A 24,968-nucleotide genomic window follows, 5' to 3' on the forward strand; every position below is an offset into this window, starting at 1 on the left:
GGACTTCTATCCTGAAGACGTTGGGAAGCGATTAAAGGAATTTCAGCTGGAAGTGGCAGGATCCTTCCATGCAGAATGTTTCTCCTGCTCTAGATGTATCGTTTCTGCCTTTCATCTCTGAGCTTAAATGACACGTCTTCAGCAAGACCTTTCTTGACCTCTCCACGTGGAACTTACCACTGATCGTGTCTCTTCTTATTTCTGTATTTGTAGAATTCAAGCACGCAAAAGTAGGCAATCTGCTTTGTCCTGTTCATTGTTCTGTCCATAAACTTAAAAAACAGGGCCCGGCCATACTTAGGAGAGGTGTTTCAGAAAGATCCCTGGTAGGGGTGAGAAGAATGGATTTCTAGAAGAGCAGGGCGAGATAAGGAATAACCAAAGAGGATTTGAGGGACTGTAACTTCAGTTTTCATTGTGTTGGGATTGCAGTGGACAATCCAAGGTAAGAGGCTCAGTAGGCAGTTGTATTGTAGGCACAGGTCTAGAGTTTCCAAAAGATGCGGGGAATATAGACTTGAGTGACATCAGATTATTAGATCATTGAAACGGCGAGAGTCGATAAGCTCTCTCCGCAAAATGGAAAGTGTGTAAACCATGGGAGGATAGAGCCTTCTATTATAGCGACATTAGAGAGGCAAGGGGAGGAAGAGAAAAATCCTAAGGAAGGCGGAAGTAGCTCTTCCTGCCTCACCTGGGTCTTTTGACTACGTCTGCACCTGGACTGTCTGCATAAGGTCTTTGTCCTCCAGAAGGAGCAAGCTTGCCGGCCGTTGAGGCAGGCTGGAATTGCCAAGGCATCAACGCTCCAGGAAGAACCCTCGACTAGTGATGTTAGGGAATGAGTGGGGTGGGGGCCCACTCAGACCCCCAGAGTTGGTAGGAAGGTTATTTTAAACTAAAGACAATTTGAGATTCAGCAGATGTAGAAAGAAGCCTTCTTGGAGCTTCCCTTATTTCACAAAAGGCAGAAACTGCTGGAAGTGAGGCTGCCATAGATCCTCTCTCTGGGCAAGTTTCATGGCCATGAGGAAAAATAAAATAAAATAAAATAAAACAGAGATCACTGGCACCTGCATAAACAAACATTATCACAAACTTCCATATCTCGTTTGTTCCTCTGGAAACCATTTGTTCTTCCCACAGAAGGCTTTTCTCCCCTCTCCCTCTCCCCTATTAATTTAGGTACATAAACCGTAATCTTTAACGGTTTAGGGAGTCCCTTTGTTTCCATATGCGCGTGATGAACTCCCCCCCCCCTTCTCTCCTGTTAATCTGTCTGTTGTCAGTTAAATTCACACTCCAGAAATTGAACCAAAGAGGATAAAGGAAGAGTTTTTCCTACCAGATAGTGGCTAAATATCCCAGGGCATTGTTCCTCAGGTGGAACAATTTCAAAGCGTATATTCCATAGTCTCCCAAAGGTTTGTCAGTGGCATTGAGCCCCAGTTGCCCACGGCTGTAACCTGCTCGTTAACATGCCCTATATTGCCTTTCTTTCCCTGACTCACCTCCCCACTTCTCTACCAGTGTTTCTTGGAATCACCTCCCAAATTATCTCCTTGCATACAATCCTTTTCTATTTTCTTCCGAGGAAGCCAGCCTAAGATAGAAACCGATAAAGGGAGCCTAGAGAAAAATGAGATTCATTCATGGACACAGAGGAGAAAGTTTCAAGGAGGATGTGGTCAGCATTATAAAATGCTGCAGGGAGTTTCCCTACGAGAGTGTTGATAAACTAGGCAAGTTTATTCCAGAGGCATAATGAGAAAAGGCAGAATTCTGTAGGCTAAGAATAAAAAGAAAAATGAGAAAATCCAACTTTTTGTCTTTTAGAGAAAGAACCTGAGTGGGGGAGAGGGGCAGAGGGAGAGAGAGAATCCCAAGTGGGGCTCTATCCCACACCTCTGGGATCTTGACCTGAGCTGAAACCAAGAGTCGACACTCAACCGAGCCACCCAGGTGTCCCATGGGAAAGTCCAACTTTTTAAAATAAGTTATCTGAAAAAATAAGGTAGTGATAAAATAATAATTAGAGGAAGACGTAAGATGGAGGGAGGTGTTTTATTATAGGAGAGGCAAGCGTAGTTCTATGCCAAGTGAACAGAGCCAATAAGAAGGGGACGTTGAAATTTGGCGGAGAAGAATAATTCAGTGGGTGATTTTCATAAGGCAGTGGGAGAGGACAGGACATGGGAAGAATTAACCTAAGACGGAAGAAGAAAAACCTCTTCCATAGAACAAGAGGAAAAGAAGCAAGGATGAGTATATAAAAAGACAAGTTTGTAGACTTAAGATGAAGGAGAAAAGGTCTAATAGCCATTTGTGTTGTTCTTAAGTATAAGACTGAGAATGGGGGGTGGGGGGGAGGAGTCACGTGAGGAGGCTAGCGAAGGTTTAACAAAGCTGTCCTGTGGGGTTGGGGGAATGAGGGCCGAGAGGGCAGGTGGGCCGTGAGAGGGTTTTGCCAAAGTTGAATACCAGGTGTACGTAGTGGTATTAATCCAAACAGCTCTGCAATTCTCTCTAAAAGTACTCAATATTAAAATTAAGTAAATAAAAACGAAACTACTCAGTGTTTATAGAAACAGAATTTGACGAATCCATTGCTAGGTTTGCCAAATGGATGGGACATAAAGTCAAAGGTTCTAGGTGACTGAAAGTATTCACCGAAGGAGTGGCCAGGTGCTGAAGGGGAAGGGGCGGCATGTGTGTAGGGAATGTGAGACCCAGAGAGCTAAAGGCCACAGCAGAGGTAGGTTATACAAGTTTACAACGTCAGGGGCGCCTGGATGGCTCAGTCAGTTAAGCATCCGACTCTTGGTTTCGGCTCAGGTCATGATCTCAACAGTTCGGGAGTTCGAGCTCCAACTTCAACTCCACGATGATCATGCCTGCTTGGGAGTCTCTCTCACTCCCTCTCCCTCTGCCCCACCCTGCTCGCTCTCTCAAAAATAAATAAACTTTTTAAAAAGTTTACAATCTCAGAAGAGCAATTCTGACTAGCGGCAGGAGGGCAATGGACGTTGATGCCTGAAGTGTGAAGATGTTGAAGAAAAAGAGATTATGAGGATCTAAGGCTAGGAGTGTTGGGTATGTTGTCCACAATGAATGGTTGAAGGGGGAGAGAGGTGGAACGTCAAAGGGAAGGGTAGGGACTGTTCCTTAGAGAGGAAGCCTAGCAGAGTGGTTAACATGTGGGTTCTGGAGTAGACTCCAGGGGTTCGGAATGCTGGTCTGTTACTCATTAACTGTGAAACTCTGGGTAAGTTATTTGACTCCTCAGCAAAGGTATGGATTCTGGAATCAGAAGTGGTGTGATAACTAAAGTATGGGAATAAATGAGATTCATGGGGAAGAGTGTAAAGGAAAAAAAAAAAAAAAAAAAAAAACAAACCACAAAGATCCCAGAGCAGACTATTGGGGAATGTAGAGTTTTGGGGCACAAAGGGAGAGACATCAGGAAAGGGCTGAAGAGGACAAGAAGACCGACCAGAGAATGGAAAAGAGAAACACAGAGGGTTGAGATTCAGGTGGTATTTTAGGATTTAACTTTCTAGGATTCAGGTGGTTCCTTGTAAGGTGATACGTCCTCCAACCCAGATTCTGAAGCTTTTTCTCAAACGGCTGCCCGCTCCAGGCACACTTGTCTAGCACAGATTTTTGAACAAGTCACTCCAAGGGCATGCACTAATATCACTGTTAGAACCTTCTCAATGAAACCTGCCTGTTATTCCCTGCTCCTTCCCAGCCTCGTCCTTCAACATGGTCCCGGTGGCTCTCTGCGCCTTTAGCATTGAGCATCGCTGGCCCTTTATGGTAATTATCTTTACGGTAGCCAAGGCAGGACTCTGAACTGCTTGCTCCCTAGCTCTCCTCCCACCAAATGCTGGACTGAGTTCCACCACAGAAATCAAGTAACGGCACCTTTTCCCAACTGCAGGACCAAAAATTAAGACTTTAAATAACATCTTCTCAAATAATCATTTCTGAAAAACGGGGAGCCTTCTATGACAAAGCAAATAAACAAATAACTAACTAGAAAAGACCAAATCTGCCCATGCTTGGTTTTGCTAGTATTTTTGTACATTTGAATGTGGGTGCTTTGACAGCAATGGGTTGGCTACACATTGTTTCATTTACCTTGGGATACAAATCAAATGGGTTTCCCTTCACTTTAATCAAATTTCTGGTGGCTCAGTCGGTTAGGCGTCTGACTTCAGCTCAGGTTCTCACAGTTCATGGGTTCAAGCCCCATGTTGGGCTCCGTGCTGACAGCTCAGAGCCTGAAGCCTGCTTCAGAGTCTGTGTCTCCCCCCACCCCCCGCCCTCCCCCGCTCATGCTCTCTCTCTCTCTCTCAAAAATAAACATTAAAAAAAAAATTTTTTTTAATAAAAATTTCTGCTGCCATATAGGGATTTTCTTCCTCTTTCTTTCCATCCAACCTTTGTAATCAAAAAAGAATGAGTGGAGGGGGCACCTGGGTGGCTCAGTCGGTTAAGCACCTGACTCTTGAATTCAGCCCAGGTCATGATCTCACGGTTCGTCAGATCAAGCCCTGCGTCAGGGTCTGTGCTAACAGCCTGCTTGGGATTCTCTCTATCTCTCTGCCCCTTCCCCCCTCAAAATAATAAACTTAAAAAAAAAAAAAAAAGAATGAGTGGAGAAGAGCTTTTAAAGGAGGGACTGATAAGACAATTCTGCCAATAACCATTTATATTTTTAACTTTTGGGTTCAGCCAGGCTGTGTTCCCGCCCCTGAGACCAAGAAAAGTATATTCGCAGTTCCCGCCTCCTTCTCTAAGCCCCTAGACAGAAGAGGTGCCAACCAACTGTGGGCTTGTCCATCACCACCACCTGCCTTTCCTTGGCATTATCCTGACAGCTCCCCGGTCATCAAGTCCTGGAACGAAAAAGCGAGAAGGGACAAACATCTATCCCCCATCGAATAACTTAGTGTGTGCAGCTGATTTTATTTTTGGAGATACCTAGAAATAAATATAGCAAATTCAGGCAGCAGAGCAAAATTAATATTTCTCTTTATTGGATAGTCTAGAATTAAGCTTGAAGAAGAAGAAATACAACTGAACTACTGAAATATAAATAGTTGAGCTGACTTTATTCAACAAAAGGCATCCGAGGTATCAGCCAATCAAGCATTCAGGCAAGTATCAGGTATGGCACAGTAAATAAGACGGGTTGACTCGGCCCTCAAGGAGCTTACATTCTAATGCAGAAAGTAGATAACTGCAAGGTGGACAGATGCTAAAAATGAACAAAGAAAGGCACAAAGACTTTTAAAACCTGGGGGTTTGGGAAGCAAGCATCTCATCTAATGTAGAAGACTCCTTATGGAGGGAATAGTAAACGGATCTGACGATACTAAGACACGAACTAAGTCAGTGGTTCTCACGGTGGGATTTTAGAAATTGATAGGTTGTTGGTTTCATAATTATTGGGAACTATTCCTGGCATTGAGTGGATGCAGCCAGGGAGAACGCATGTCTGCAGTAGATGCGTTAGTCCCACACAAAGAAGAATTATTCGGTATCCTATACGACTTTTTAACGTCCTACTGGACATTTATGTAGGACCTACAGCTCGCCTGAGAGAATATCATTCATTTTTTCCTCTTAGGCAGTCCGTTATCCTTATTTCAGTTAAGGTAATTTCGCTCTGTTTCTTACAGATAAGATATATGGTCTGTTACGACTTACCCTAACACTTGTTTTCATCCTACGCTCACACATACCTCTAAATCTTTCATTTCCCAGTACTTCTTTATAGGAAGTAGCCTCTGGACAACTCTGAAACTCCAACCCATTCATTGTAAGTAGGGGTAAGTATCTACTTCATGATGTCGTATAGAATAGTCATGCCTGAGCATTTACATATTGAAACTCATTTTATTGTCATTACAAATTTCTTTCCTTCTATTTCTCCATTATAATAGAGTTGGGGCATTAAATTGGTTCTTAAAGAAATCCATGTGTGTAAGTAGACTGTATTCCCCACGATTCCTCTCAGGCCAACAAAGGAGATGTGACAAAATGTTATTGCTCTCTGAAAAGGGTGAAAAGATCTGCTAGGGTTTATAGTTGCCACCATAAGTGGAGGGGAAGAGAGGGTGCTATTGGCATTGAGTACATGAGAGCCAAGTAGGCGGAACATATTACAATATTCTGGATAGTTCCTCACAGTAAGAAACTACTACTGTGCACCCTATACGAATTTTGAATGTCTCGCTAGACATTCTTGTATAACCTACAGCTCGTCTGCAAAAAATACTGTATTTCCTCATTTTCTCCATCTCGACAATCTGTAGATTGCATAATATGTTTATTTCAATTAACATTCTATTTCGATATTTCTCTTATAAGTACTATCATATGCAAACAAGTTATGCATCACTAGTTTTTATTCTAAGGTCCACTCCTTTCCCTGCTTTCTCATTTTCTTATACTTCTTTGTATAAAATCAGTTTTGAGTTTCTACCTTCTTTTAAATTTACACATTAGGTATAAACATCTGACTAGGTCTTCTACATAGTTGTGCCCAAGTAATGTGCCTTTTATTTCCCTTTTATGTTAATGTTAACTAATTTTAAATTTATTTCGGCAATTATGTGTAGGTAGAGTATATGACCATTGAATTGCATTTTGAGGATAATGAGACAGATGTTACAATGTATTTGTCATTAAAAAAAAAAAACCAAAAACGAAAAAGGCAGGAGTCCCAATTGAGAACCACTGAGCTAGGAGGAAAGGGGAACCAAAGAAGAAGGGAAGCCAGTGTGGCTTATGTGGAAGAAAATAAATATCAGAGGGCAGGGAAGGGAGAAATCATAATCATGTGGGGCCATAATAAGGATTGTGAACTTTATTCCAAAAGCATGATCAGATCTGTGTTTTTAAAGATTAAGGAAAAAATTTTTAAATATGGCCATTGTTACTACTAAGTAAACAGTATCTCAGAAGGGGACAAAGAAATATTTCAGAAGTAAAACTGGACTTGGGAACAGCTTGGGAGAAGGAGAGGAAGAAGTCAAGAATGACTTCTGACTATAGAACACTGAGGGAGAAAATGGTTCGTTTGAGGGAGGCAGGTAGAGAATTCCACCTAGGACACATTGCCTCAGAGGTGCCTGTGAAATATCCAAACAGAGAGGTCTACTGGGCAATCAGAGTTGGACAAACTGCATCTCTGAAAATGTGAGAACCAAGAGCAGGAAATGAAAACTCCAAACAGGAGCTACCATTCAAGGAAAAAAACCCAAAAGTGCATTAGAGTAATTATTTGTGGCAAGCCTCCCAGAAAATAACCCTGCCCTAAAAAAATCTCTATACATGTTACTGGTGGAGTCCTTGAAACCAAGGGGTTGTGCAGATGTCTGTACTGATCTACAATCTGACTAATACAAAATCAACTCTAATGTTAATTAACTTTTATAACCTGTCTGCTAGAAGGAACTGTAACAGGAAACTTTGGCGAATGAATGTTACACAAGGTCGACAGGGAAAACTGGAAGGAAAAACCTGATTCGTTATAAGGAAGGAAGTCTTGGTCTAGGACCCTCAACTGCTTTAAAACTGTACTTACACTTGCAAACAATCCGTTATATGTAGAAAAAAGAAGCCCCTTGCAGGTGCAAGGCCTGTTTGAGGCGTTTTCCTTGTTCTGTCTCCGCGCTCACCAGGAAACACATCTCGCCTCCTTAAGGGGCCCACCCTCCAGTAGGGATGGCCCGGCTCCTAATTCCTTGGTGAGTCTCATCTGCTACACCGAACGACTACAAATAGCACTCAGGTTTATCAGTAATATTTGTGTGAATCTGGTTACCGTGACTCATATCCCCCAAAATACAACTACTTCATGAAAGTCCAACCTGAAAAACCTTCTCTATAATCATATATATAAAAAGCCCAAAATTGGGCAGTAAACTCCAGTTGGTTGCTTCTCCCTGAGCCATACTTTGTGGCTCTTTTTATCGCATTCCAGAGAGTCAACCTGGATGGAGTCCCCTAAATAAACGCAGAGATAAAGAAATATATGCCCCAACTCAGATTTACTACGAAGATACAATACTGCAGTTACAGCTGTAATACCATTTAAGTTACCTTTTCTTCCCCCCTCCCCAGCATTTTCCAAAAAATACGCCTCCCCCTCCAACTTTCCAGTCTTCCATCCAAAGGCAGTACTGTCTTACGTCCTTACATCAAAAGGCGTTTTTAGATTCCTCTCAAATTGCCCAAGTTAATTCTCTTGCAATTTAACCAAAACAAAACCACTGCGTACAATAAACGAAGAGCAGCTGGGAGAGAAACTTATAGCAGTGACAGCGGTTTTAGGAGTCAGTCATTCCCAGCTACATCTAAGACGGTGGTTCCCAAACTTTAGGACGCATTTGAATCCTTGGGAGTTAGAAGTACCATTGCCCAGCTCTCACAGCAGAAACAGTGTTTTAGTTGGAATGGGATGCAGTCTGAACATTGGGATTGCTAGAAGGCTTCCCAGATGATTCAAATGTGTTAACAAAATTGGGGAACCATTGATCTAAGGCAATTTGATAACTACATGAGGAAATGTACAAGTTTACTATCTGGGGTAATCTGGCTCTGTAGTGAACAGAATGGTTATGGCCTCCTTTATGACGCTGTCGTCATCATTTCTAACTAATCACGCAGGCTTTGTCTAGTTCAGTGTATTCAATCACATATTCTGGGTAAATCTGATCTTTCTCGAAGATGACAAACACGGAGGGATTCAACCTTGCATCCACATAGCTGTCATACGGTGGTGGAGGAGGGCTTATGCTTCCCACAGCTCCTTGAGTAAAATCTCCAACCAGGACTCGAGCTACAAACATCACGATGTTTTTGGTATCATACCGGCAATTTTTATGGGAATAGATGGCATCTTTTCTGAAGTAATTTCCTAGAAATAGAAAAAGGGTAAGAATTATCATAAAAGAAGGCATGTAGTTTGTAAGATTATGTATCCGATGGTGTTATCGGATGATGGGTGTTAACTACCCACGTGTCAGCAACACGTTATAGATACTTATAAACTTCCTCTGTACTTACAAAAGTCTATCATGCAAGTAAATTTCAATGCCGTATATAGCCCTAGTGGAATTACCAAATCATTTGCCACTGTGCTGGGGCTCCCAGTGATGGTGTGAGCCACAGGCTACAGTAACCAAGCGGTGAGGTCACAGCAGCCCAACTCCTGCAAATCATGCAGGAGGAGTTGAACTGTAAATGATGAACCAAAGATACTCCATCAGAAGCCTTTTTAAATTGTGTACATTTTTTTTTTTTGAGAGAGAGAGAGAGAGCAAGCCCAAGAGTGGGGGTGGGGGGAGCACAGAGAGAGAGAGAGAGAGAGAGAGAGAGAGAGAGAGAGAGGGAGAGAGAGAATCTCAAGCAGATTCCACACCCAGTGCACAGCCTGATGCATGCCCCCCATATTGCATACATTTTAAGGAACAAAGCTCATTTACTACTGATGGGAAGGTCCTAGAAAATGTGGAAGGGAAAGGTATAGCACAAACCCTGGCAGAGCTTTTCAAAATATTTGATCTATTGTCCTCAACTATAAAACAACCTCGACACCACTGAGGTTTCTATACTCAGCAGACCAACAGTGATTTCCTGACAAAATCTCCTATTTTAGGGGTGCCTGGGTGCTCAGTTGGTTGAGCGTCCAACTCTTGGCTTTGGCTCAGGTCATGATCCCAGGGTCCTGGTGGGATCAAGCCCTGCATCAGGCTCTGCACCGGGTGTGAAGCCTGCTTGAGATTCTCTCTCTGTTTCTCTCCCTCTGACCCTCTCCACTGCTTGTGCTCCCTCTCTTTTAAAAAAAAAAAAAAGTTTAAAATTTCCTATTTTTAGGGGTGTCTGGGTGGTGCAGTCAGTTAAGCGTCCTACTCTTGATTTTGGCTCAGGTCATGCTCATGCTCTCCCAGTTTGTGAGTTCGAGCCCTGCGCTGATGGCACTGAGCCTGCTTGGGATTGTCTCTCCTTCTCTTTTCCCCTCCCTTGCTTGTGCGCGCGCGCTCTCTCTCTCTCTCTCAAAATAAATAAACTTAAAAAAATAAATAAATAAAATTTCCTATTTTAATTTTTGTCATTGCCAGATACTTTTCTCTGTCTTTTTAACAGAAATGTGTATATTTGCAAATTCTGATTTTCTATACAAAAGTTAGTAAGTAAAATGAATTCACTGTATTTATGGTAACAACTATTTACTACTTTTTCATTTATACTATTTATTTTTTAATCACTGATTTTTTATAATTTTAGATGTTTGAACTCCAGAAATATTGCTCCTCCTGAATAGGTCAGATACTGGCTATTCTGGGTAAATGATGTTCAACACTATCACTGACCTACCATTTCTGGCCCCGCTCTCCTTCCCAAACACAGTTACCAGCTTGGAGGGGATTCTCTCATCTGTTTCTGTGTATTTACATACACATATGACACATTTACTCTGGTACAGTTCGATGTTCTTTTATTTGTTCATTAATGGGATTATACAGTATGAACTGCTCTGTATTTTTTTCCACTTTAGCCCTAGAAATTTTGTTGTCACTTCACCTCACCCTACCTTATTCTTTTCAAAGACTGCACAGAATTCCATTGTATGGATGTATCATAATTTGACTACTTCTGTACTGATTAAAATATAGGTTGTTTTCACTTTTTTGTTATTACCAAGACACTTCTCAATAAATGCTTTTAAAATATCCTAGTAAATACACCTTTGGTAGCCTGTATAAGTCTTTCTGTAGAACAGACTGTAAAACTATAATGGCTGAGTCAAAGGATAGAGCATATTAAATTTTGACAGATATTACAGACTGCCCTCCAAAAGCAGCCTAAAAATTTTAATAGCAATGGAGAAAGTCCGATTTCTCCACAACTTTGCCAGCATTGGATATCAACTATCCTTTTAATTTTTGCCAATACAAAGCACACACAAAAAAAATCTGAATTTAATATGCATTTCCCTTAATCCGAGTGACATCAAGCATCTTTTCGTATGTTTATTGGTGTATTCCATATTCTCTGAACTGCTTTTTCATATCTTTGTTTCCTGGTGTATTTTTGCCTTTCTTTTTTTTTTTTTCATTTTTTTAAGTTTATTTATTTTGAGAGAGAGAGAGAGAGAGAAAGTGTATTCGACGGGAGGTAGGGAGACAGAATCATGCAGAGCCTGATGCGGGGCTCAAGCCCACAAATCCTGAGATCATGACCTGAGTCAAAATCAAGAGTCAGACATGTGGCTGAGCCACCCAGGCGCCCTGCCTTTGTTTTTTAACTGACGTATACCCAAAACAAGCTTATATTCAAGACAGTGTCCACCCAGATCTTTTAATAATTTCATAAAGTAGGCCAGTAGGTAATTGGAAAATGACCAAAAACACAAACAAAACTCATCATCCCCCAACAATTCTACTGGGCCACACACTCCACCTCTGTCATTGCCAGCGACACCCCCCCCCCCATTTCCAGCTAGTTCCAGCTCCTTAGTTTTCCCAGATGGCCAAGTACGCATCTGTACTACTGTGTTAGTTAGCCCTTCTGCAAACAACCTGGGGTATACAGAGGCTGTGCATTCTTTATTTGTATTATTTCTGACTCGATGGACACCCACTGCAAACTCTGTATCACACTACCCATCTCTGTGCATCATTATACATGAGTCTGCAAAGAACCATTCCTCACACATCAGTTTCTGGAACTTCTAAACAACTTAAGCTTTTTTGTAAGGAAATCTCTCTAAAACAGACACGTTTCTCGGATTTAAAAAATAGAACACCTTGGGGTGCCTGGGTGGCTCAGTCAGGTAAGTGTCCAACTTCAGCTAAAGAGCCCTGCATTGAGCTCTCAACTGTAGGATGTCTCCCTCTCTCTCTGCCCCTCCCCCAATCTCACTCTCCCTCCCCCACAAGTGCTCGCTTTCACACACACAAAAAAAATAAATAAATAAAATAAAATAAAATAAAATAAAATAAAAAAAGAACAACTCCTGATATATGGGATGTTACAACATAGGGATGCCCTGTTGAGTTACTAAGGGGGACAGAGCCATTTACCCCTACACTAATGGTCTACCCGCAGCATGAAAAACAAATGTTAAAGTTGTGTTTGTGTCTTGTGGATCATTTCCCCTCTCATTCTCCACTTAAAACTGTTAACTTTCTTCTCGCTGCCCACCTCTAACATCTCTTTACTCCCACTCCATGCTTGCTGGGCTGAGAAAAAAAAAAGACAAAACAAGACACTGTTTTGAAATAAAACTAAATGATTCTGAGAAGCTCCCAAGAGTAAACGTACACAAACTTCAGTATAGGAATTTTATGACAACAACTTGGGCTGCTCGTAACACAGTTATTCGCTCTTTCCAATTCCAAGTCCTTCTTTCAGAAAGCGAACATTGGGCGCCTGGGTGGCTCAGTCGGTTGAGCGTCTGACTTCACTCAGGTCACGATCTCACGGTCCGTGAGTTCGAGCCCCGCATCGGGCTCTGTGCCGACAGCTCAGAGCCTGGAGCCTGCTTCAGATTCTGTGTCTCCCTCTCTCTCTGGCCTTCCCCCCATTCATGCTCTGTCTCTCTCTGTCTCAAAAATAAATAAATGTTAAAAAAAAAAAAAAATTAAAAAAAAAAAAAAGAAAGCGAACATTTCCAGATAACTGAACTAACTCTAAGTTATCCATGTAAAAGGTGTCAAGTCAAATAAATAGTATGGAATTACTGGTAAAAATGTATGTGACTTAAAGCACATGGAATAAAAACAATAAACCAAATTTTCATCCGTATTTGTCTTCAGTGTGCATCTGTAGTGCTTGATAAAGCCATGAAATTATTTGCAACATTCCGAGATAGTTGTACCTGTTTTAAGGGCACTGAGTTACTTTTATACTTGTTAAATTAATTTTTGCCTATTTTGTAATAAAGTCTGAGTCCTGATTTGATTATTCAGCTATTTTTCTTTTTTTTTTAATGTTTATTTGTGAGAGAGAGAGAGAAAGAGAGAGAGAGAGAGAGAGAGAGAGAGAGAGAGAGAAAAAGTGGGGGAGGGGCAGAAAGAGCCGGCTCCAGGCTCTGAGCTGTCAACACAGATCCCGACGCGGGGCCCAAACTCACGAACCTCGAGATCATGACCTGAGTAGAAGTCCGACACTCAACCAACTAAGAAGCTCTGAGCTGACAGCAAGGAGCCTTAGGATCCTCTCTCTCCCTCTATCTCTGCCCCTCCCCTGCTCACTTGCCTGAATGCTCACACTCTCTCTCAAAATAAATAAACATTTTTAAAAAATAAAATGAATCATCAGTTTTTAAGAATCACATTTATAGGGGCACTTGGGTGACTCAGTCAGTTGCGCATCTGACTTTGGCTCAGGTCATGATCTCCGGGTTGGTGAGTTTGAGCCCTGCTTCAAGTCCTCTATCCCCCTCGCTCTCTGCCCCTCCCCCAGTCACATTCTCTCTCTCTCTCTCTTTCTCTGTCAAATAAATACACATTTTAAAAATACAGAAAAATAAAAATAAAAATCATATAATCTGGAAGTACATTTGCTGCATTCAGTGATCCAACCCTTCTTGCAAATACCTCTTACACGTGATAGATTCCCTGAACCCCAACATCCTCTTGATCCCTTCTGCCTCCAAATGGATCTCGGCCACCCTACTTTTGCCCTGGACCTTTTTAAATTGTTTAATGTTTATTTACTTTTGAGAGATGGAGAGAGAGTGCGAGCAGGGGAGGGGCAGAAAGAGAGGCAGACACGGAATCGGCAGCTCCAGGCTCTGAGCCTGGAACCCGTGAAGCGCCAAGATCATGACCTGAGCCCAAGTCAGACGCTCGACCGACTGAGCCACCCAGGCGCCCCTGACCTGGACTCTTACAACACCTGTAGACTTGGACCCACATCCTTTCTTACACTGCAGCCAGGCCCTGGCACTTGCTTCCCAAAGCCAGCAGTGGTTTCCGGCTGCCCTCCGGAGACAAATCCCTCCCCTTAGCATGGCTTGCAAGGTTTTTCAGGATCAGACACCGACCTCACCGGCCGCACCTTTTGTCGCTCACACCGGACCCACAGCCTGCCCGGCCTTTGTCAATCTCTAGTCTTCATAAACACTCCTCTCCCAACTTTTTTGTTTCGTTTTGCCTTTTTTGCCTAGCTAGCTTTTGTTTATCCCGGAGGTCATACTTAGACTTTACAATATGCTGTCTTCCTGTAATCTACTTTATCTTTTTTTTCTCACTCTCAGTATAACTGACATAATGGGATAATGTTGTGCTTTTTTGTTTTTCTTTTTACCATTCTTTATATCTAACCACCTTTTATTTTAGCCAGACACGTTCTCAGCCTCAGAGAGAAGAATCTTTGGAAGACATCTATAAGGAGAAAGGAAGAATCACGGTCAGCTTTTGATTACCGAAATAGGATCTGGATACGCACTGCAAAAAATAATGGACTCTGTTAACTAGAAAGAACTCTGAATAAGACCGGGGAAAGGAACCCTCTTCTAGGCTGGGAGTCAAAATGGGTCAAGTTGGCTCCAACTCGGTTATTCAGGGATCCTGGGCGGGGCCTGTCAGGGATGACAGAGAGGAGCCCCGTGGCAGAGGGACCCGTGTCCCACTTCCTGTGTAGAACGCCAACATCCCAATTCTCTGCGGATCCCTTTCAGGTTTTCTACATAAAGACACTCACATTACCTTCAAAAATAACATTTTTGTGGGGCGCCTGGGTGGCTCAGTCGGTTGAGCGGCCGACTTCGGCTCAGGTCATGATCTCGCGGTCCGTGAGTTCGAGCCCCGCGTCGGGCTCTGGGCTGACAGCTCAGAGCCTGGAGCCTGTTTCAGATTCTGTGTCTCCCTCTCTCTGACCCTCCCCCGTTCATGCTCTGTCTCTCTCTGTCTCAAAAATAAATAAACGTTAAAAAAAAAAATTAAAAAAAAAAAATAACATTTTTGTTTCTTTCTTTCCAACCATTTAGCACTGGGAGGAGCCTGGGTTGCAGAATCCTGGGAGATTTTAGATATGTTCTGATGCCCCCAGCACCCTGGATCCCAAATATGTTCCCTGGCCTTAAGGGCCTCCCATCTGGCCTCTTGAATCCAGTTTATAACCAGGACACGTCCTTCTTTGCTTAGCTACCCCCCAGACATGTGCCGTTTCTTCTAATTTCATCTTGCTTCTATTTCTTTATCCAAGTCTGAGTTTGTAATCATCTCCTCTGACTGTGAAGTTGAGTGGCTTTTACCTAACAATTGTTCTTTTTTTTTTTTTCTTAAATTTTTAAATGTTTATTTATTTTTGAGGGAGAGGGGCAGAGCCTGAGCAGTGGAGGGTCTGAGAGAGGGGGAGACACAGAATCCGCAGCAGGCTCCAGGCTCCGAGCTGTCAGCACAGAGCCCGACGTGGGGCTCGAGCTCACGAACCGTGAGATCATGACCCGAGCCGAAGTAGGACACCGAACCAACTGAGCCACTGAGGTGCCCCTACCTAACTGTTGTTCTTATCCTCAGTCCAGACTGCTCCCCTTAACAGAGTCACATACGAAATCATACAGATAACAGCCTAAGGGAGTGGTTTCACACATGCACAAGTGGGGGGGTGGGCTTTACTTTCCCTCAGAGAGGAACAACATCTCTGACATCTACCACTGGGCCTCTTTTAGGACAACTGTCTGAATTTTTTAAGATTATGGGCCCAGTGGTTCAAACCCGTCTATCTAGACAGGACTGATACCATCACAGGTGATGCAAGTGGAATGTTGACATTAAAAATAAATACAGGGGGGGCGCCTGGGTGGCTCAGTCGGTTGGGCGTCCGACTTCGGCTCAGGTCATGATCTCGCGGTCCGTGAGTTCGAGCCCCGCGTCAGGCTCTGGGCTGACAGCTCAGAGCCTGGAGCCTGTTTCAGATTCTGTGTCTCCCTCTCTCTCTGACCCTCCCCTGCTCATGCTCTGCCTCTCTCTGTCTCAAAAATAAATAAAACGTTAAAAAAATTAAAAATATATAAAAATAAAAAAAATAAATACAGGGGCGCCTGGGCGGCTCACTTGGTTGAGCGTTCAGAGTTTTGGTTTCGGCTCAGGTCATGATCTCACAGTTCGTGGGTTCAAGCCCCACATCGGGCTTTGCACGGAAAGTGTGGAGGCTACTTGGGATATTGTCTCCCTCTTTCTCTACCTTCCCCCACTCATGCTCTCTCTCTCTCTCTCAAAATAAATAAACTTTAAAAATAGATAGATAGATAGATAGATAGATACAAGCGAAACAAAAACACCTCCTAACTCAGTGTAACAGGAGGCAGGCCAAGTAGAAGCATCAATACCTTCTCAAGGGAGGGTAGCATGGGAAACATGGGCACAGCTCCTGGACGGACCCCTGGCCCATCTGTGAGAACTGCAGACCCCATTCTTGTCTCTTTCTTCCACACCACCCACAGGGTTTTTTCTTGGCTATCGAGAACGCTCCTCTTTTGCCAAGTTAAAGGAAAAGTGATCGCACGTGAGTAACACTATCAAGCTATCAAGATGCACTTCAGAGGGTTTCAGTGCCCTGCCATTTATAAGATAGGAAAACCAGACTACACGCCCATGTATGTCACTATCAGGGTCAAAAACCTAAGAACACGTATATACTCGATTTCCATTTTCTAGGATATATATTCCTTTGAGTTCTAATATAAGAGAAACATTATCTCGCTCAAGATAGTCATCCCATAAGAGAAACATTATCTCACTCAAGATAGTCATCCCATTTCTAGGTAAGTTTTACTGATGCATTTAAACTTCATAAACATGAAATTCTCATCCAGTCATTGGCTTAAAACCCTTCGTGAGCTTCCCATGCCCTTAGAGTCAGGTTTCAATTCTTTCCCGTGGGGACGTATCTTATACCACTCATCCCTCACTTTTCACGCTGAGTCTCTAATGCAGATAAACCCTCCTGGGCCGTTCCCTGGGAACACTTCTCCAGCCGGGTCAGGTGTCCATAGGACCTGTTCACTTCCTCTATAGTAGCTGCACATTTGCAATCAATTAATTATGTGAAGTAATTTGGGGGGCGGGCATATCTAGTTAGTTCACATCTACGTCCCCACTATCTAGTGTACAGAAGGCACTCAAAAATATTTGCTGGCTGACTGGAGCGCCTGGATGGCTCAGTTGCACATCTGACTCTTTTTACATTTCTTTTTAATGTTTATCTATTGTAGAGGGAGACAGAGCATGAACGGAGGAGGGGCAGAGGGAGATACAGAATCTGAAGCAGTTTCCAGGCTCTGAGCTGTCAGCACAGAGCCTGACGCAGGCCTCAAACCCACGAGCCGTGAGATCATGACCTGAGCCGAAGTCAGACGCTAACCACCTGAGTCACCCAGGTGCCCCTAAACATCTGACTCTTGATCTCAGCTCAGGTCGTAATCTCATAGTTCGTGACATGGAGCCTTGCACCGGGCTCTGCAATGACAGCGTGGAGCCTGCTTGGGAATCTCTCTCCCTCTCTCTGCCCCTCCCCTGCTTGCACTCACTCTCCCTCTCCCTCTCTCTCTCTCTTTCTCTCTCAAAATAAATAAACTTAAAAAAAGATTGTTGGCTGACTGATTGGCTTCTTACCTTTTGGAGTGTGTGTGAATTTAATCTTAGTTGTAGGAGTTGAGCCCCCTTTGAGAATTGATACACTATTAATTGTCTCCTTAAGATGAGTGATTCTTTGTGCTTGTTTGTTTTAAGAATTACATGGCTGATACAACCCAACACCAAAAAATAACCTGATTAAAAAATGGGCAAAGGACCTGAATAGACATTTTCCTAAAGAAGACATACACATAGCCAATAGACGCATGAAAAGATGCTCAACATCGCTAATGCGAATCAAATGCAAACGAGAATCAGATTTGATTCGCACAAATGCAAATCAAAACCACAATGAGATATCACCTCACCCCTGTCAGAATGGCTAAATTAAAAAGATAAGAAACAACAAGTGCTGACAAGGATCTGGAAAAAAGGTATGCTTGTGTACTGTTGGTGGATAAACCAGTACAGATAAACCGGAACAGCCACTGTGGAAAACAGTATGGAAGTTCCTCAAAAAGTTAAAAACAGAAATACCACAGGATCCAATAATACCACTATTGGGTATTTACCCAGAGAAAACAAAAACACTAACTTGAAAAGATATATGCACCCCTATGTTTACTGCAGCACTATTTACAACAGCCAAGATATTGAAGCAACCTAAGTGTCCATCAACAGATGAATGATAAGGAAAATGTGCCAAATATACACACATACATATACACCCATACCTACATACATGCACGCACAATGGAATATTACACAGCCATAAAAAAAGGAAGAGATCATGCCATCTGAGATAACATGGATGGATCTAGAGGTTATTACGTTAAGTGAAATAAGTCAGACCGAGAAAGACAAAGACCGTATGATTCCACACATAAATGGAATATAAAAAAAGAAAGAATAAACAATCAAAAATCAGAATCAGACCTATAAGTAAAGAGAACAAACCAATGGTTGCCAGAGGGGAGGGGATAGGAGGGTTGATTGAGCAAAATGAGTGGAGGGGAGAGGGATACAGGCCTCCAGTTATGGAATGAGTAAATTACAAGAATGAAAAGCACAACTTAAGGAATACAGTCAATGATACTGTAACAAGGGATGTAATGGGACAGATGACAGCTACACTTGTGAACATAGCATAAGGAATAAACGTATCAAATCACCAAGCTGTACTACACTTGAAAGTAACATTGTGTGTCAACTAGATTCAAAAAAAAGAAAGAGAGAGAGAGAGAGAAATTAAGTCAAGTAAAAAGCAGCTCAGGGGCGCCTGGGTGGCTCAGTTGGTTAAGCATCCAACTCGATTTCCGCTCAGGTCATGATCTCACGGTTCACGAGATCAAGCCCCACATCGGGCTCTGAGCTGACAGCACGGAGCCTGCTTGGGATTCTCTCCCTCTTTCTGTGCCCCTTCCCTGCTCTCCCTCTCTCAAAAATAAACGAATAGGGGCGCCTGGGTGGCTCAGTCGGTTGAGCATCCAACTTCAGCTCAGGTCACGATCTCGCACTCCGTGAGTTCAAGCCCCGCGTCAGGCTCTGGGCTGATGGCTCAGAGCCTGGAGCCTGTTTCCGATTCTGTGTCTTCCTCTCTCTCTGCCCCTCCCCCGTTCATGCTCTGTCTCTCTCTGTCTCAAAAATAAATAAACGTCAAAAAAAATTAAAAAATGAATAAATAAATAAATAAATAAATAAACGAATAAACATTTTAAAAAAGTAGCTCAGAATTTAAATAAAATTAAACTTTTGAGATTCTTTTTTTTTTTTAAGTAGGCTTCATGCTCAGTATGGAGCCTAACGTGGGGCTTCAACTCACAACCCTGAGATCAAGACCTGAACTGAGATCAAGAGCTGGATGCTTAACTGAGAGCCATCCAGGTGCCCCTGAACTTCTGAAGTTCTTAAAAAAAAAAAAAAAAAAAAGAAAGAAAGAAAGAAAGAAAGAAAGAAAGAAAGAAAGAAAGAAAAGGATTATATGGGAGAATTTAGGAACAAAAAGAAGGAGCTGAAAAAGACACTGTGTGTGTGGGCAGACCCACGCTACTTTAGTCCCCAGGTGACCCGGCAGGGCCTGAGACAGAGAGAGGCCTCTCCTCCCACGATTAGAACCTATCAGTGGCAACGGAAGGCTACTTCTAGTGGCTTCACAGGGTTGGACACAAGTCAGGAAGAGCTATAGCTAGAACAGAAGTAATGGCGAACAATGTAGCCGACAGGTAGAATCCTTTGCAAGCATGTCTGAAACTCTTCGGTCCTTCCACCCTGCAAAAGAACCCAAGACAGGAAGGAGCAGGACTATGGTACAGCAATCAAGTCCCAGGTCAATGTACCACTCTAATTTGGGCCTTTAAGATTAACATGAGGGGCACCTGGGTGGCTCCGTCAGTTACGCGTCCGATTTCAGCTCAGGTCATGATCTCACGGCTCGTGAGTTCGAGCCCTGCGACAGGCTCCGTGCTGACAGCTTGGAGCCTGAACCTGCTTCGGATTCTGTGTCTCCCTCTCTCTCTCCCCCCGCCTCCACCACTCATTCTCTCTCTCTTTCTCAAAAAGAAAAACAAAAGATTAACAAGAGCTTAATTCTCCATGCATGCAAAAGCCTACACGTGCTGGCGAGTACAAATTCATGGCATATACCTCATAATAGAGCCTGAGATACGATTCTACTAGTGAGGCGTCTCTATTCTAGCACAAACCTCTTCCATATTTGTTTTCATCAGTCCCATGTAAGATCCAGTCAAAATTATTCGCACAGATAGACTCCACATGGGCGCGGCTTGTGGCACAAAACAGGATGTTTTCCCTTTTGTTGTTCATCTTCATTTTCTTCCTAATGAAGGAAATGTGAGACTTAACGCGCAGAGCATTCCTCTCCCCACTCCAGTTAATGACATTAATCCCAAACCAAAGTCGAACTGCCTTAAAATTTTCTTGTTCCAGCTACAAAAAAGTAAATTTGTGAAAACTTTTAAGTGACAGACACATCTGGGGCGCCTGGGTGGCTCAGTCGGTTAAGCGTCCAACTTTGGCTCAGGTCATGATCTCGCGGTATGTGAGTTCGAGCCCTGCGTCGGGCTCTGTGCTGACTGCTCAGAGCCTGGAGCCTGTTTCAGATTCTGTGTCTCCCTCTCTCTCTCTGACCCTCCCCCGTTCATGCTCTGTCTCTGTCTCAAAAATAAACGTTAAAAAAAATTTTTTTTTAAATAAAAATAAATGACGGACACATGAAATCAAAGAATCATAAAAGTGAAGCCGAAAGAGAGAAGTTCGAGTTTACACAATGAAAAAACCAGGGGTGCCTGGGTGGCTCAGTCAGTTAAGCGTCCGACTTCAGCTCAGGTCACAATCTCATGGTTGGTGAGTTTGAGCCCCACGTCGGACTCTGTGCTGGCAGTTTAGAGCATGGAGTCTGCTTTGAGTTCTGTGTCTGCTGCTCCCCTGCTCATGCTGTCTCTCCCCAAAGCGAATGAACATTAGAAAAAAAAAAGAAAATGAGGGGCGCCTGGCTGGTTCAGTGGGTTAAGCGTCCGACTTCGGCTCGGGTCACCATTTCACATGAGCTCGAGCCCCGTGTCGGGCTCTGTGCTGACAGCTCTGAGCCTGGAGCCTCCTTCAGATTCTGATTCTCCCTTTCTCTGCCCCTCCCCTGCTAGCTCTGTCTCTCTCTCAAATATAAACACTAAAAACCAAAAATTTTTTAAATGAAAAAACGAACTAGACCCTGAAGACACTCTTCACTATAAAATAAACCATGGGGCGTCTGGGTGGCTCAGTCGGTTGAGCGTCCGACTTCGGCTCACGTCATGATCTCGCGGTTCGTGAGCTCAAGCCTCGCATCGAGCTCTGTGCTGATGGCTCAGAGCCTGGAGCCTGCTTCTGATTCTGTGTCTCCCTCTCTCTGTCCTTCCCCCACTCATGCTCTCAGAAATAAATAAATATTAAAAAAATAAATAAAGTAAAATAAAATAAAATACACTAGTGAACTGGTTTTAAAGTACAGCTTGTAACTAATCCTTTCAAACTTCACATTGAAACAAAAAGAAAAACAAAAAACAAAGAAAAACCCTGATTGTGTGGCCACCAACCTTTCAAAAGCATTCAAGAGCTTTGTATTCTTGATCTTCTTTATGTTTTCAATCTTGAAATTTTTCATGGAAGCTTTAAAACGCTCGCTTATTGTGTCATATTCCAGAGTCTGCTGATTGATCTCTAACAGCTGAGAAAATTAAAAACCATGTAAACGTGAAACACGAGACATTTAGAGCACGATATGTCCACACACGTGGCCCCTGATGCCATGGGGTATCCTTGCCAGGCCCCCAGCAGCAGGTGGGATAAGCTGGCTTAGGGTTTCCACATGTGGCAGTTCATTCTAGTCACGAACTCGCTGGCACTGGGCCCATCGGAGCAGGCTGACTGATGGCTGGTAACGCACGATGCTTAAAGGCAAAGGGACGCCCCCTGGAGGTGTCGGACTTGGTGCAGTGACCTGGGAGGGCCTTAAGCTAGAGCAGGGGCAGAGGCACTGAAGGTGCGCGTAAGAGGTCTGCACTCAAATCTGGAGCGTGACGTGGACGCGGAACGGTATAGAACGAGTACTGCCCCAACCAGGGTAGGTGACGAGCTGAGGCAGTTTGTACCCTCCCCCAGAAACCTGCTTTTTAAGTCCCACTAACAGACGAGGCACTTTCACTCTCTGACTTCCCGCTTTTGTCATCCATGAAGCAGAGATCCTAATAGCTCAGAGGGTTCTCACAAGGACACGCCCCAAAGGGATCGGGTATGGCAGGGCAGCAAGGTGACCTGGAGGGGGTGGCTGTTCTCTGGGAAAGTAGCGCCATTACCATTTGGAGGCCTTTGAATCTTGATCCATGAATTTCATAGAAGCCAACCATTCTCTCATCCAAACACACAGATCTACAGCTAAGCTCCTTCCCCCATTTCTAAACAATTGATACACCAAAAAGCAAAAACCAGTACCTCATAACCATTCAAGCCGAACTCCTGCTGAGGGAACAATGTCGAGGTTAACGGCTCTGACAGGGTCTGCACCGGCTGATGCCTACAAGAGAAAGAATTCACTTGGCTCCCTGTTCCATAGGCCCGAGTTCCGTCCCAAAATTCCAGTCACTAAGCCAAGGTTTCCCAGAGAATATTTTCTTTGTATTTTATTTTGGATTACCTTCCTGTGCATTCCTGGTATAGTTGTACTAGTAATTAGGCTCTTTTAAGATGCAGTTATTATCCGGGGCACCTGGGTGACTCAGTCGGTTGAGAATCTGACTTTAGCTCAGGTCATGATCTCACAGTTCATGAGTTCAGGCCCCGCGTCGAGCTCTGTGCTGACAGCTTGGAGCCTGGAGCCTGCTTCAGATTCTGTGTCTCCTTCTCTCTCTGCCCCGCTCACGCTCTGTCTCTGTCTCTCTCTCTCTCAAAAATAAATAAATGTTTAAAAAAAAAAAAGCGTTTTAGGGGCGCCTGGGTGGCTTAGTCGGTTAAGCGGCCGACTTCGGCTCAGGTCATGATCTCACAGTTCGTGAGTTTGAGCCCCGCATCAGGCTCTGTGCTGACAGCTCAGAGCCTGGAGCCTGTTTCAGATTCTGGGTCTCCTTCTCTCTCTGACCCTCCTCCATTCATGCTCTGTCTCTCTCTGTCTCAAAAATAAATAAACATTAAAAAATAATAATAAAAAAAAGCTTTTTACATGCAGTCATTATCCTTAATTTGGTAAATTAATTTAATGTTATTTTCTCACCGATTCAAGATGTAAAAGCATTCCTTCCTTTTTATATTCTTGCTCAACCTTCAAAGGATCTAATATGCGAGCGAGCATTAAGATGTCTTACGGTGTCTTTGAGAAACTATAAACACTGGAGTAGACAAGAAGCACCAGGGAAAGAATCCTGCTGTCTTTCCTGTAGAAACTGTATTTCAGGATAACTACACAGGAGGAGAACTCTTCCTAGCAGACAGTACACAGCTAGTAACTGCAGAATTGACAGGATTAGAAAACCACCATTTCATAACTGCTGATGAAATAAAGGATTGAAACGGTGACCAGCAGGAGCGACTGTAACCATCGAGTGAGAGAACAGATGAGGAACAGTGAGGTTGTTATAGAGAGGCCAGACTGGAATGAACACAACCCTGTCTCGTCTTCGTCACTAAAAATAGGACAACTAGGGGTGCCTCGGTGGCTCAGTCGGTTAACGGTCGGACTTCAGCTCAGGTCACGATCTCGCCGTTCCTGAGTTCAAGCCCTATGTCCGGCTCTGTGCTGACGGCACAGAACCTGCTTGGGATTCTCTGTCTCCCTCTCTGTTTCCGCCTCTCTCCCGCTCTCTTGCTCTCTCTCTCTCAAAATAAATAAATAAACATTAAACAAATTTTAAGGAGGACAACTAGACATTATGTGCCTCCTACTGTGACGTGACAGGAAGTACAAAGTAGCAGTTAAATTGTACCATTAACAATGGAACCTTGATCTAATCAAGCCTCTAAATCTTGAACAAGCCATAAGCTCATAGAAATTTCTTATCAGATGACCCCATAGGCATTCAATTTGATACATTCTGGGGGCGCCTGGGTGGCTCAGTCGGTTAAGCGTCCGACTTCGGCTCAGGTCATGATCTCGCGGTATGTGAGTTCGAGCCCCGCGTCGGGCTCTGTGCTGACTGCTCAGAGCCTGGAGCCTGTTTCAGATTCTGTGTCTCCCTCTCTCTCTGACCCTCCCCCGTTCATGCTCTGTCTCTCTCTGTCTCAAAAATAAATAAATGTTAAAAAATTAAAAAAAAAAATTTGATACATTCTGAATGTGGGAAATTCTCTAAGGACGAATCGCTTAGTTTCTTAAAAACCAACAACAAGGGGCGCCTGGGTGGTTTAGTCGGTTGAGCATCCAACTTTGGATCAGGTCATGATCTCGCGGTTCATGGGTTCGAGCCCCACATCAGGCTCTGTGCTGACAGCTCAGAGCCTGGAGCCTGCTTCGGATTCTCTGTCTCCCTCTCTCTCCGCCCCTCCCACACTTGCACTCTGTCTCTGTCTCTTTCAAAAATAAACATTAAAAACATTTTTTTTAATAAAAACAACAAAATGCAACACACACACCTTGTTTTGATAAAAACTGAAATAAATCAACTGTGAAAAAGTCATGCTTGATTTGACACCCACCTTGAAATCTGTTTCACATAACCACGTATCACCCGGGAGGGTGGAGGGAAACCCCAACCCCAAAACCCTTCATGAACAATGTAGATTTTACCGAGTTTCATGAGCACACAGAGGAGAGCGACACAGGATCCTCCACAGCAAAATTTCCTCTAAACAGTCCCCTTCAATCAACTGTATCATGTC

General features: G+C 43.5%; 1 protein-coding gene across 1 annotated transcript in view; it reads right to left on the minus strand.

The window, feature by feature from the left end:
• Nucleotides 1-5,022: 5,022 nt before the first annotated feature.
• ZC3HAV1 (zinc finger CCCH-type containing, antiviral 1) overlaps nucleotides 5,023-24,968 on the minus strand; it is a 63,131-nt gene continuing 43,185 nt past the window's right edge. The window contains exons 10-13 of the mRNA XM_043589684.1: nucleotides 22,593-22,674; nucleotides 21,698-21,828; nucleotides 20,309-20,442; nucleotides 5,023-8,935 (exon numbers count right to left, since the gene is read on the minus strand). Of these exons, the coding sequence (XP_043445619.1) occupies nucleotides 8,670-8,935; nucleotides 20,309-20,442; nucleotides 21,698-21,828; nucleotides 22,593-22,674 (613 nt within the window). The 3' untranslated portion in view covers nucleotides 5,023-8,669. The remainder of the gene's footprint in view (nucleotides 8,936-20,308; nucleotides 20,443-21,697; nucleotides 21,829-22,592; nucleotides 22,675-24,968) is intronic.

Source organism: Prionailurus bengalensis, chromosome A2 (assembly GCF_016509475.1).
Source record: "Prionailurus bengalensis isolate Pbe53 chromosome A2, Fcat_Pben_1.1_paternal_pri, whole genome shotgun sequence".
Classification (NCBI taxonomy): domain Eukaryota; kingdom Metazoa; phylum Chordata; class Mammalia; order Carnivora; family Felidae; genus Prionailurus; species Prionailurus bengalensis.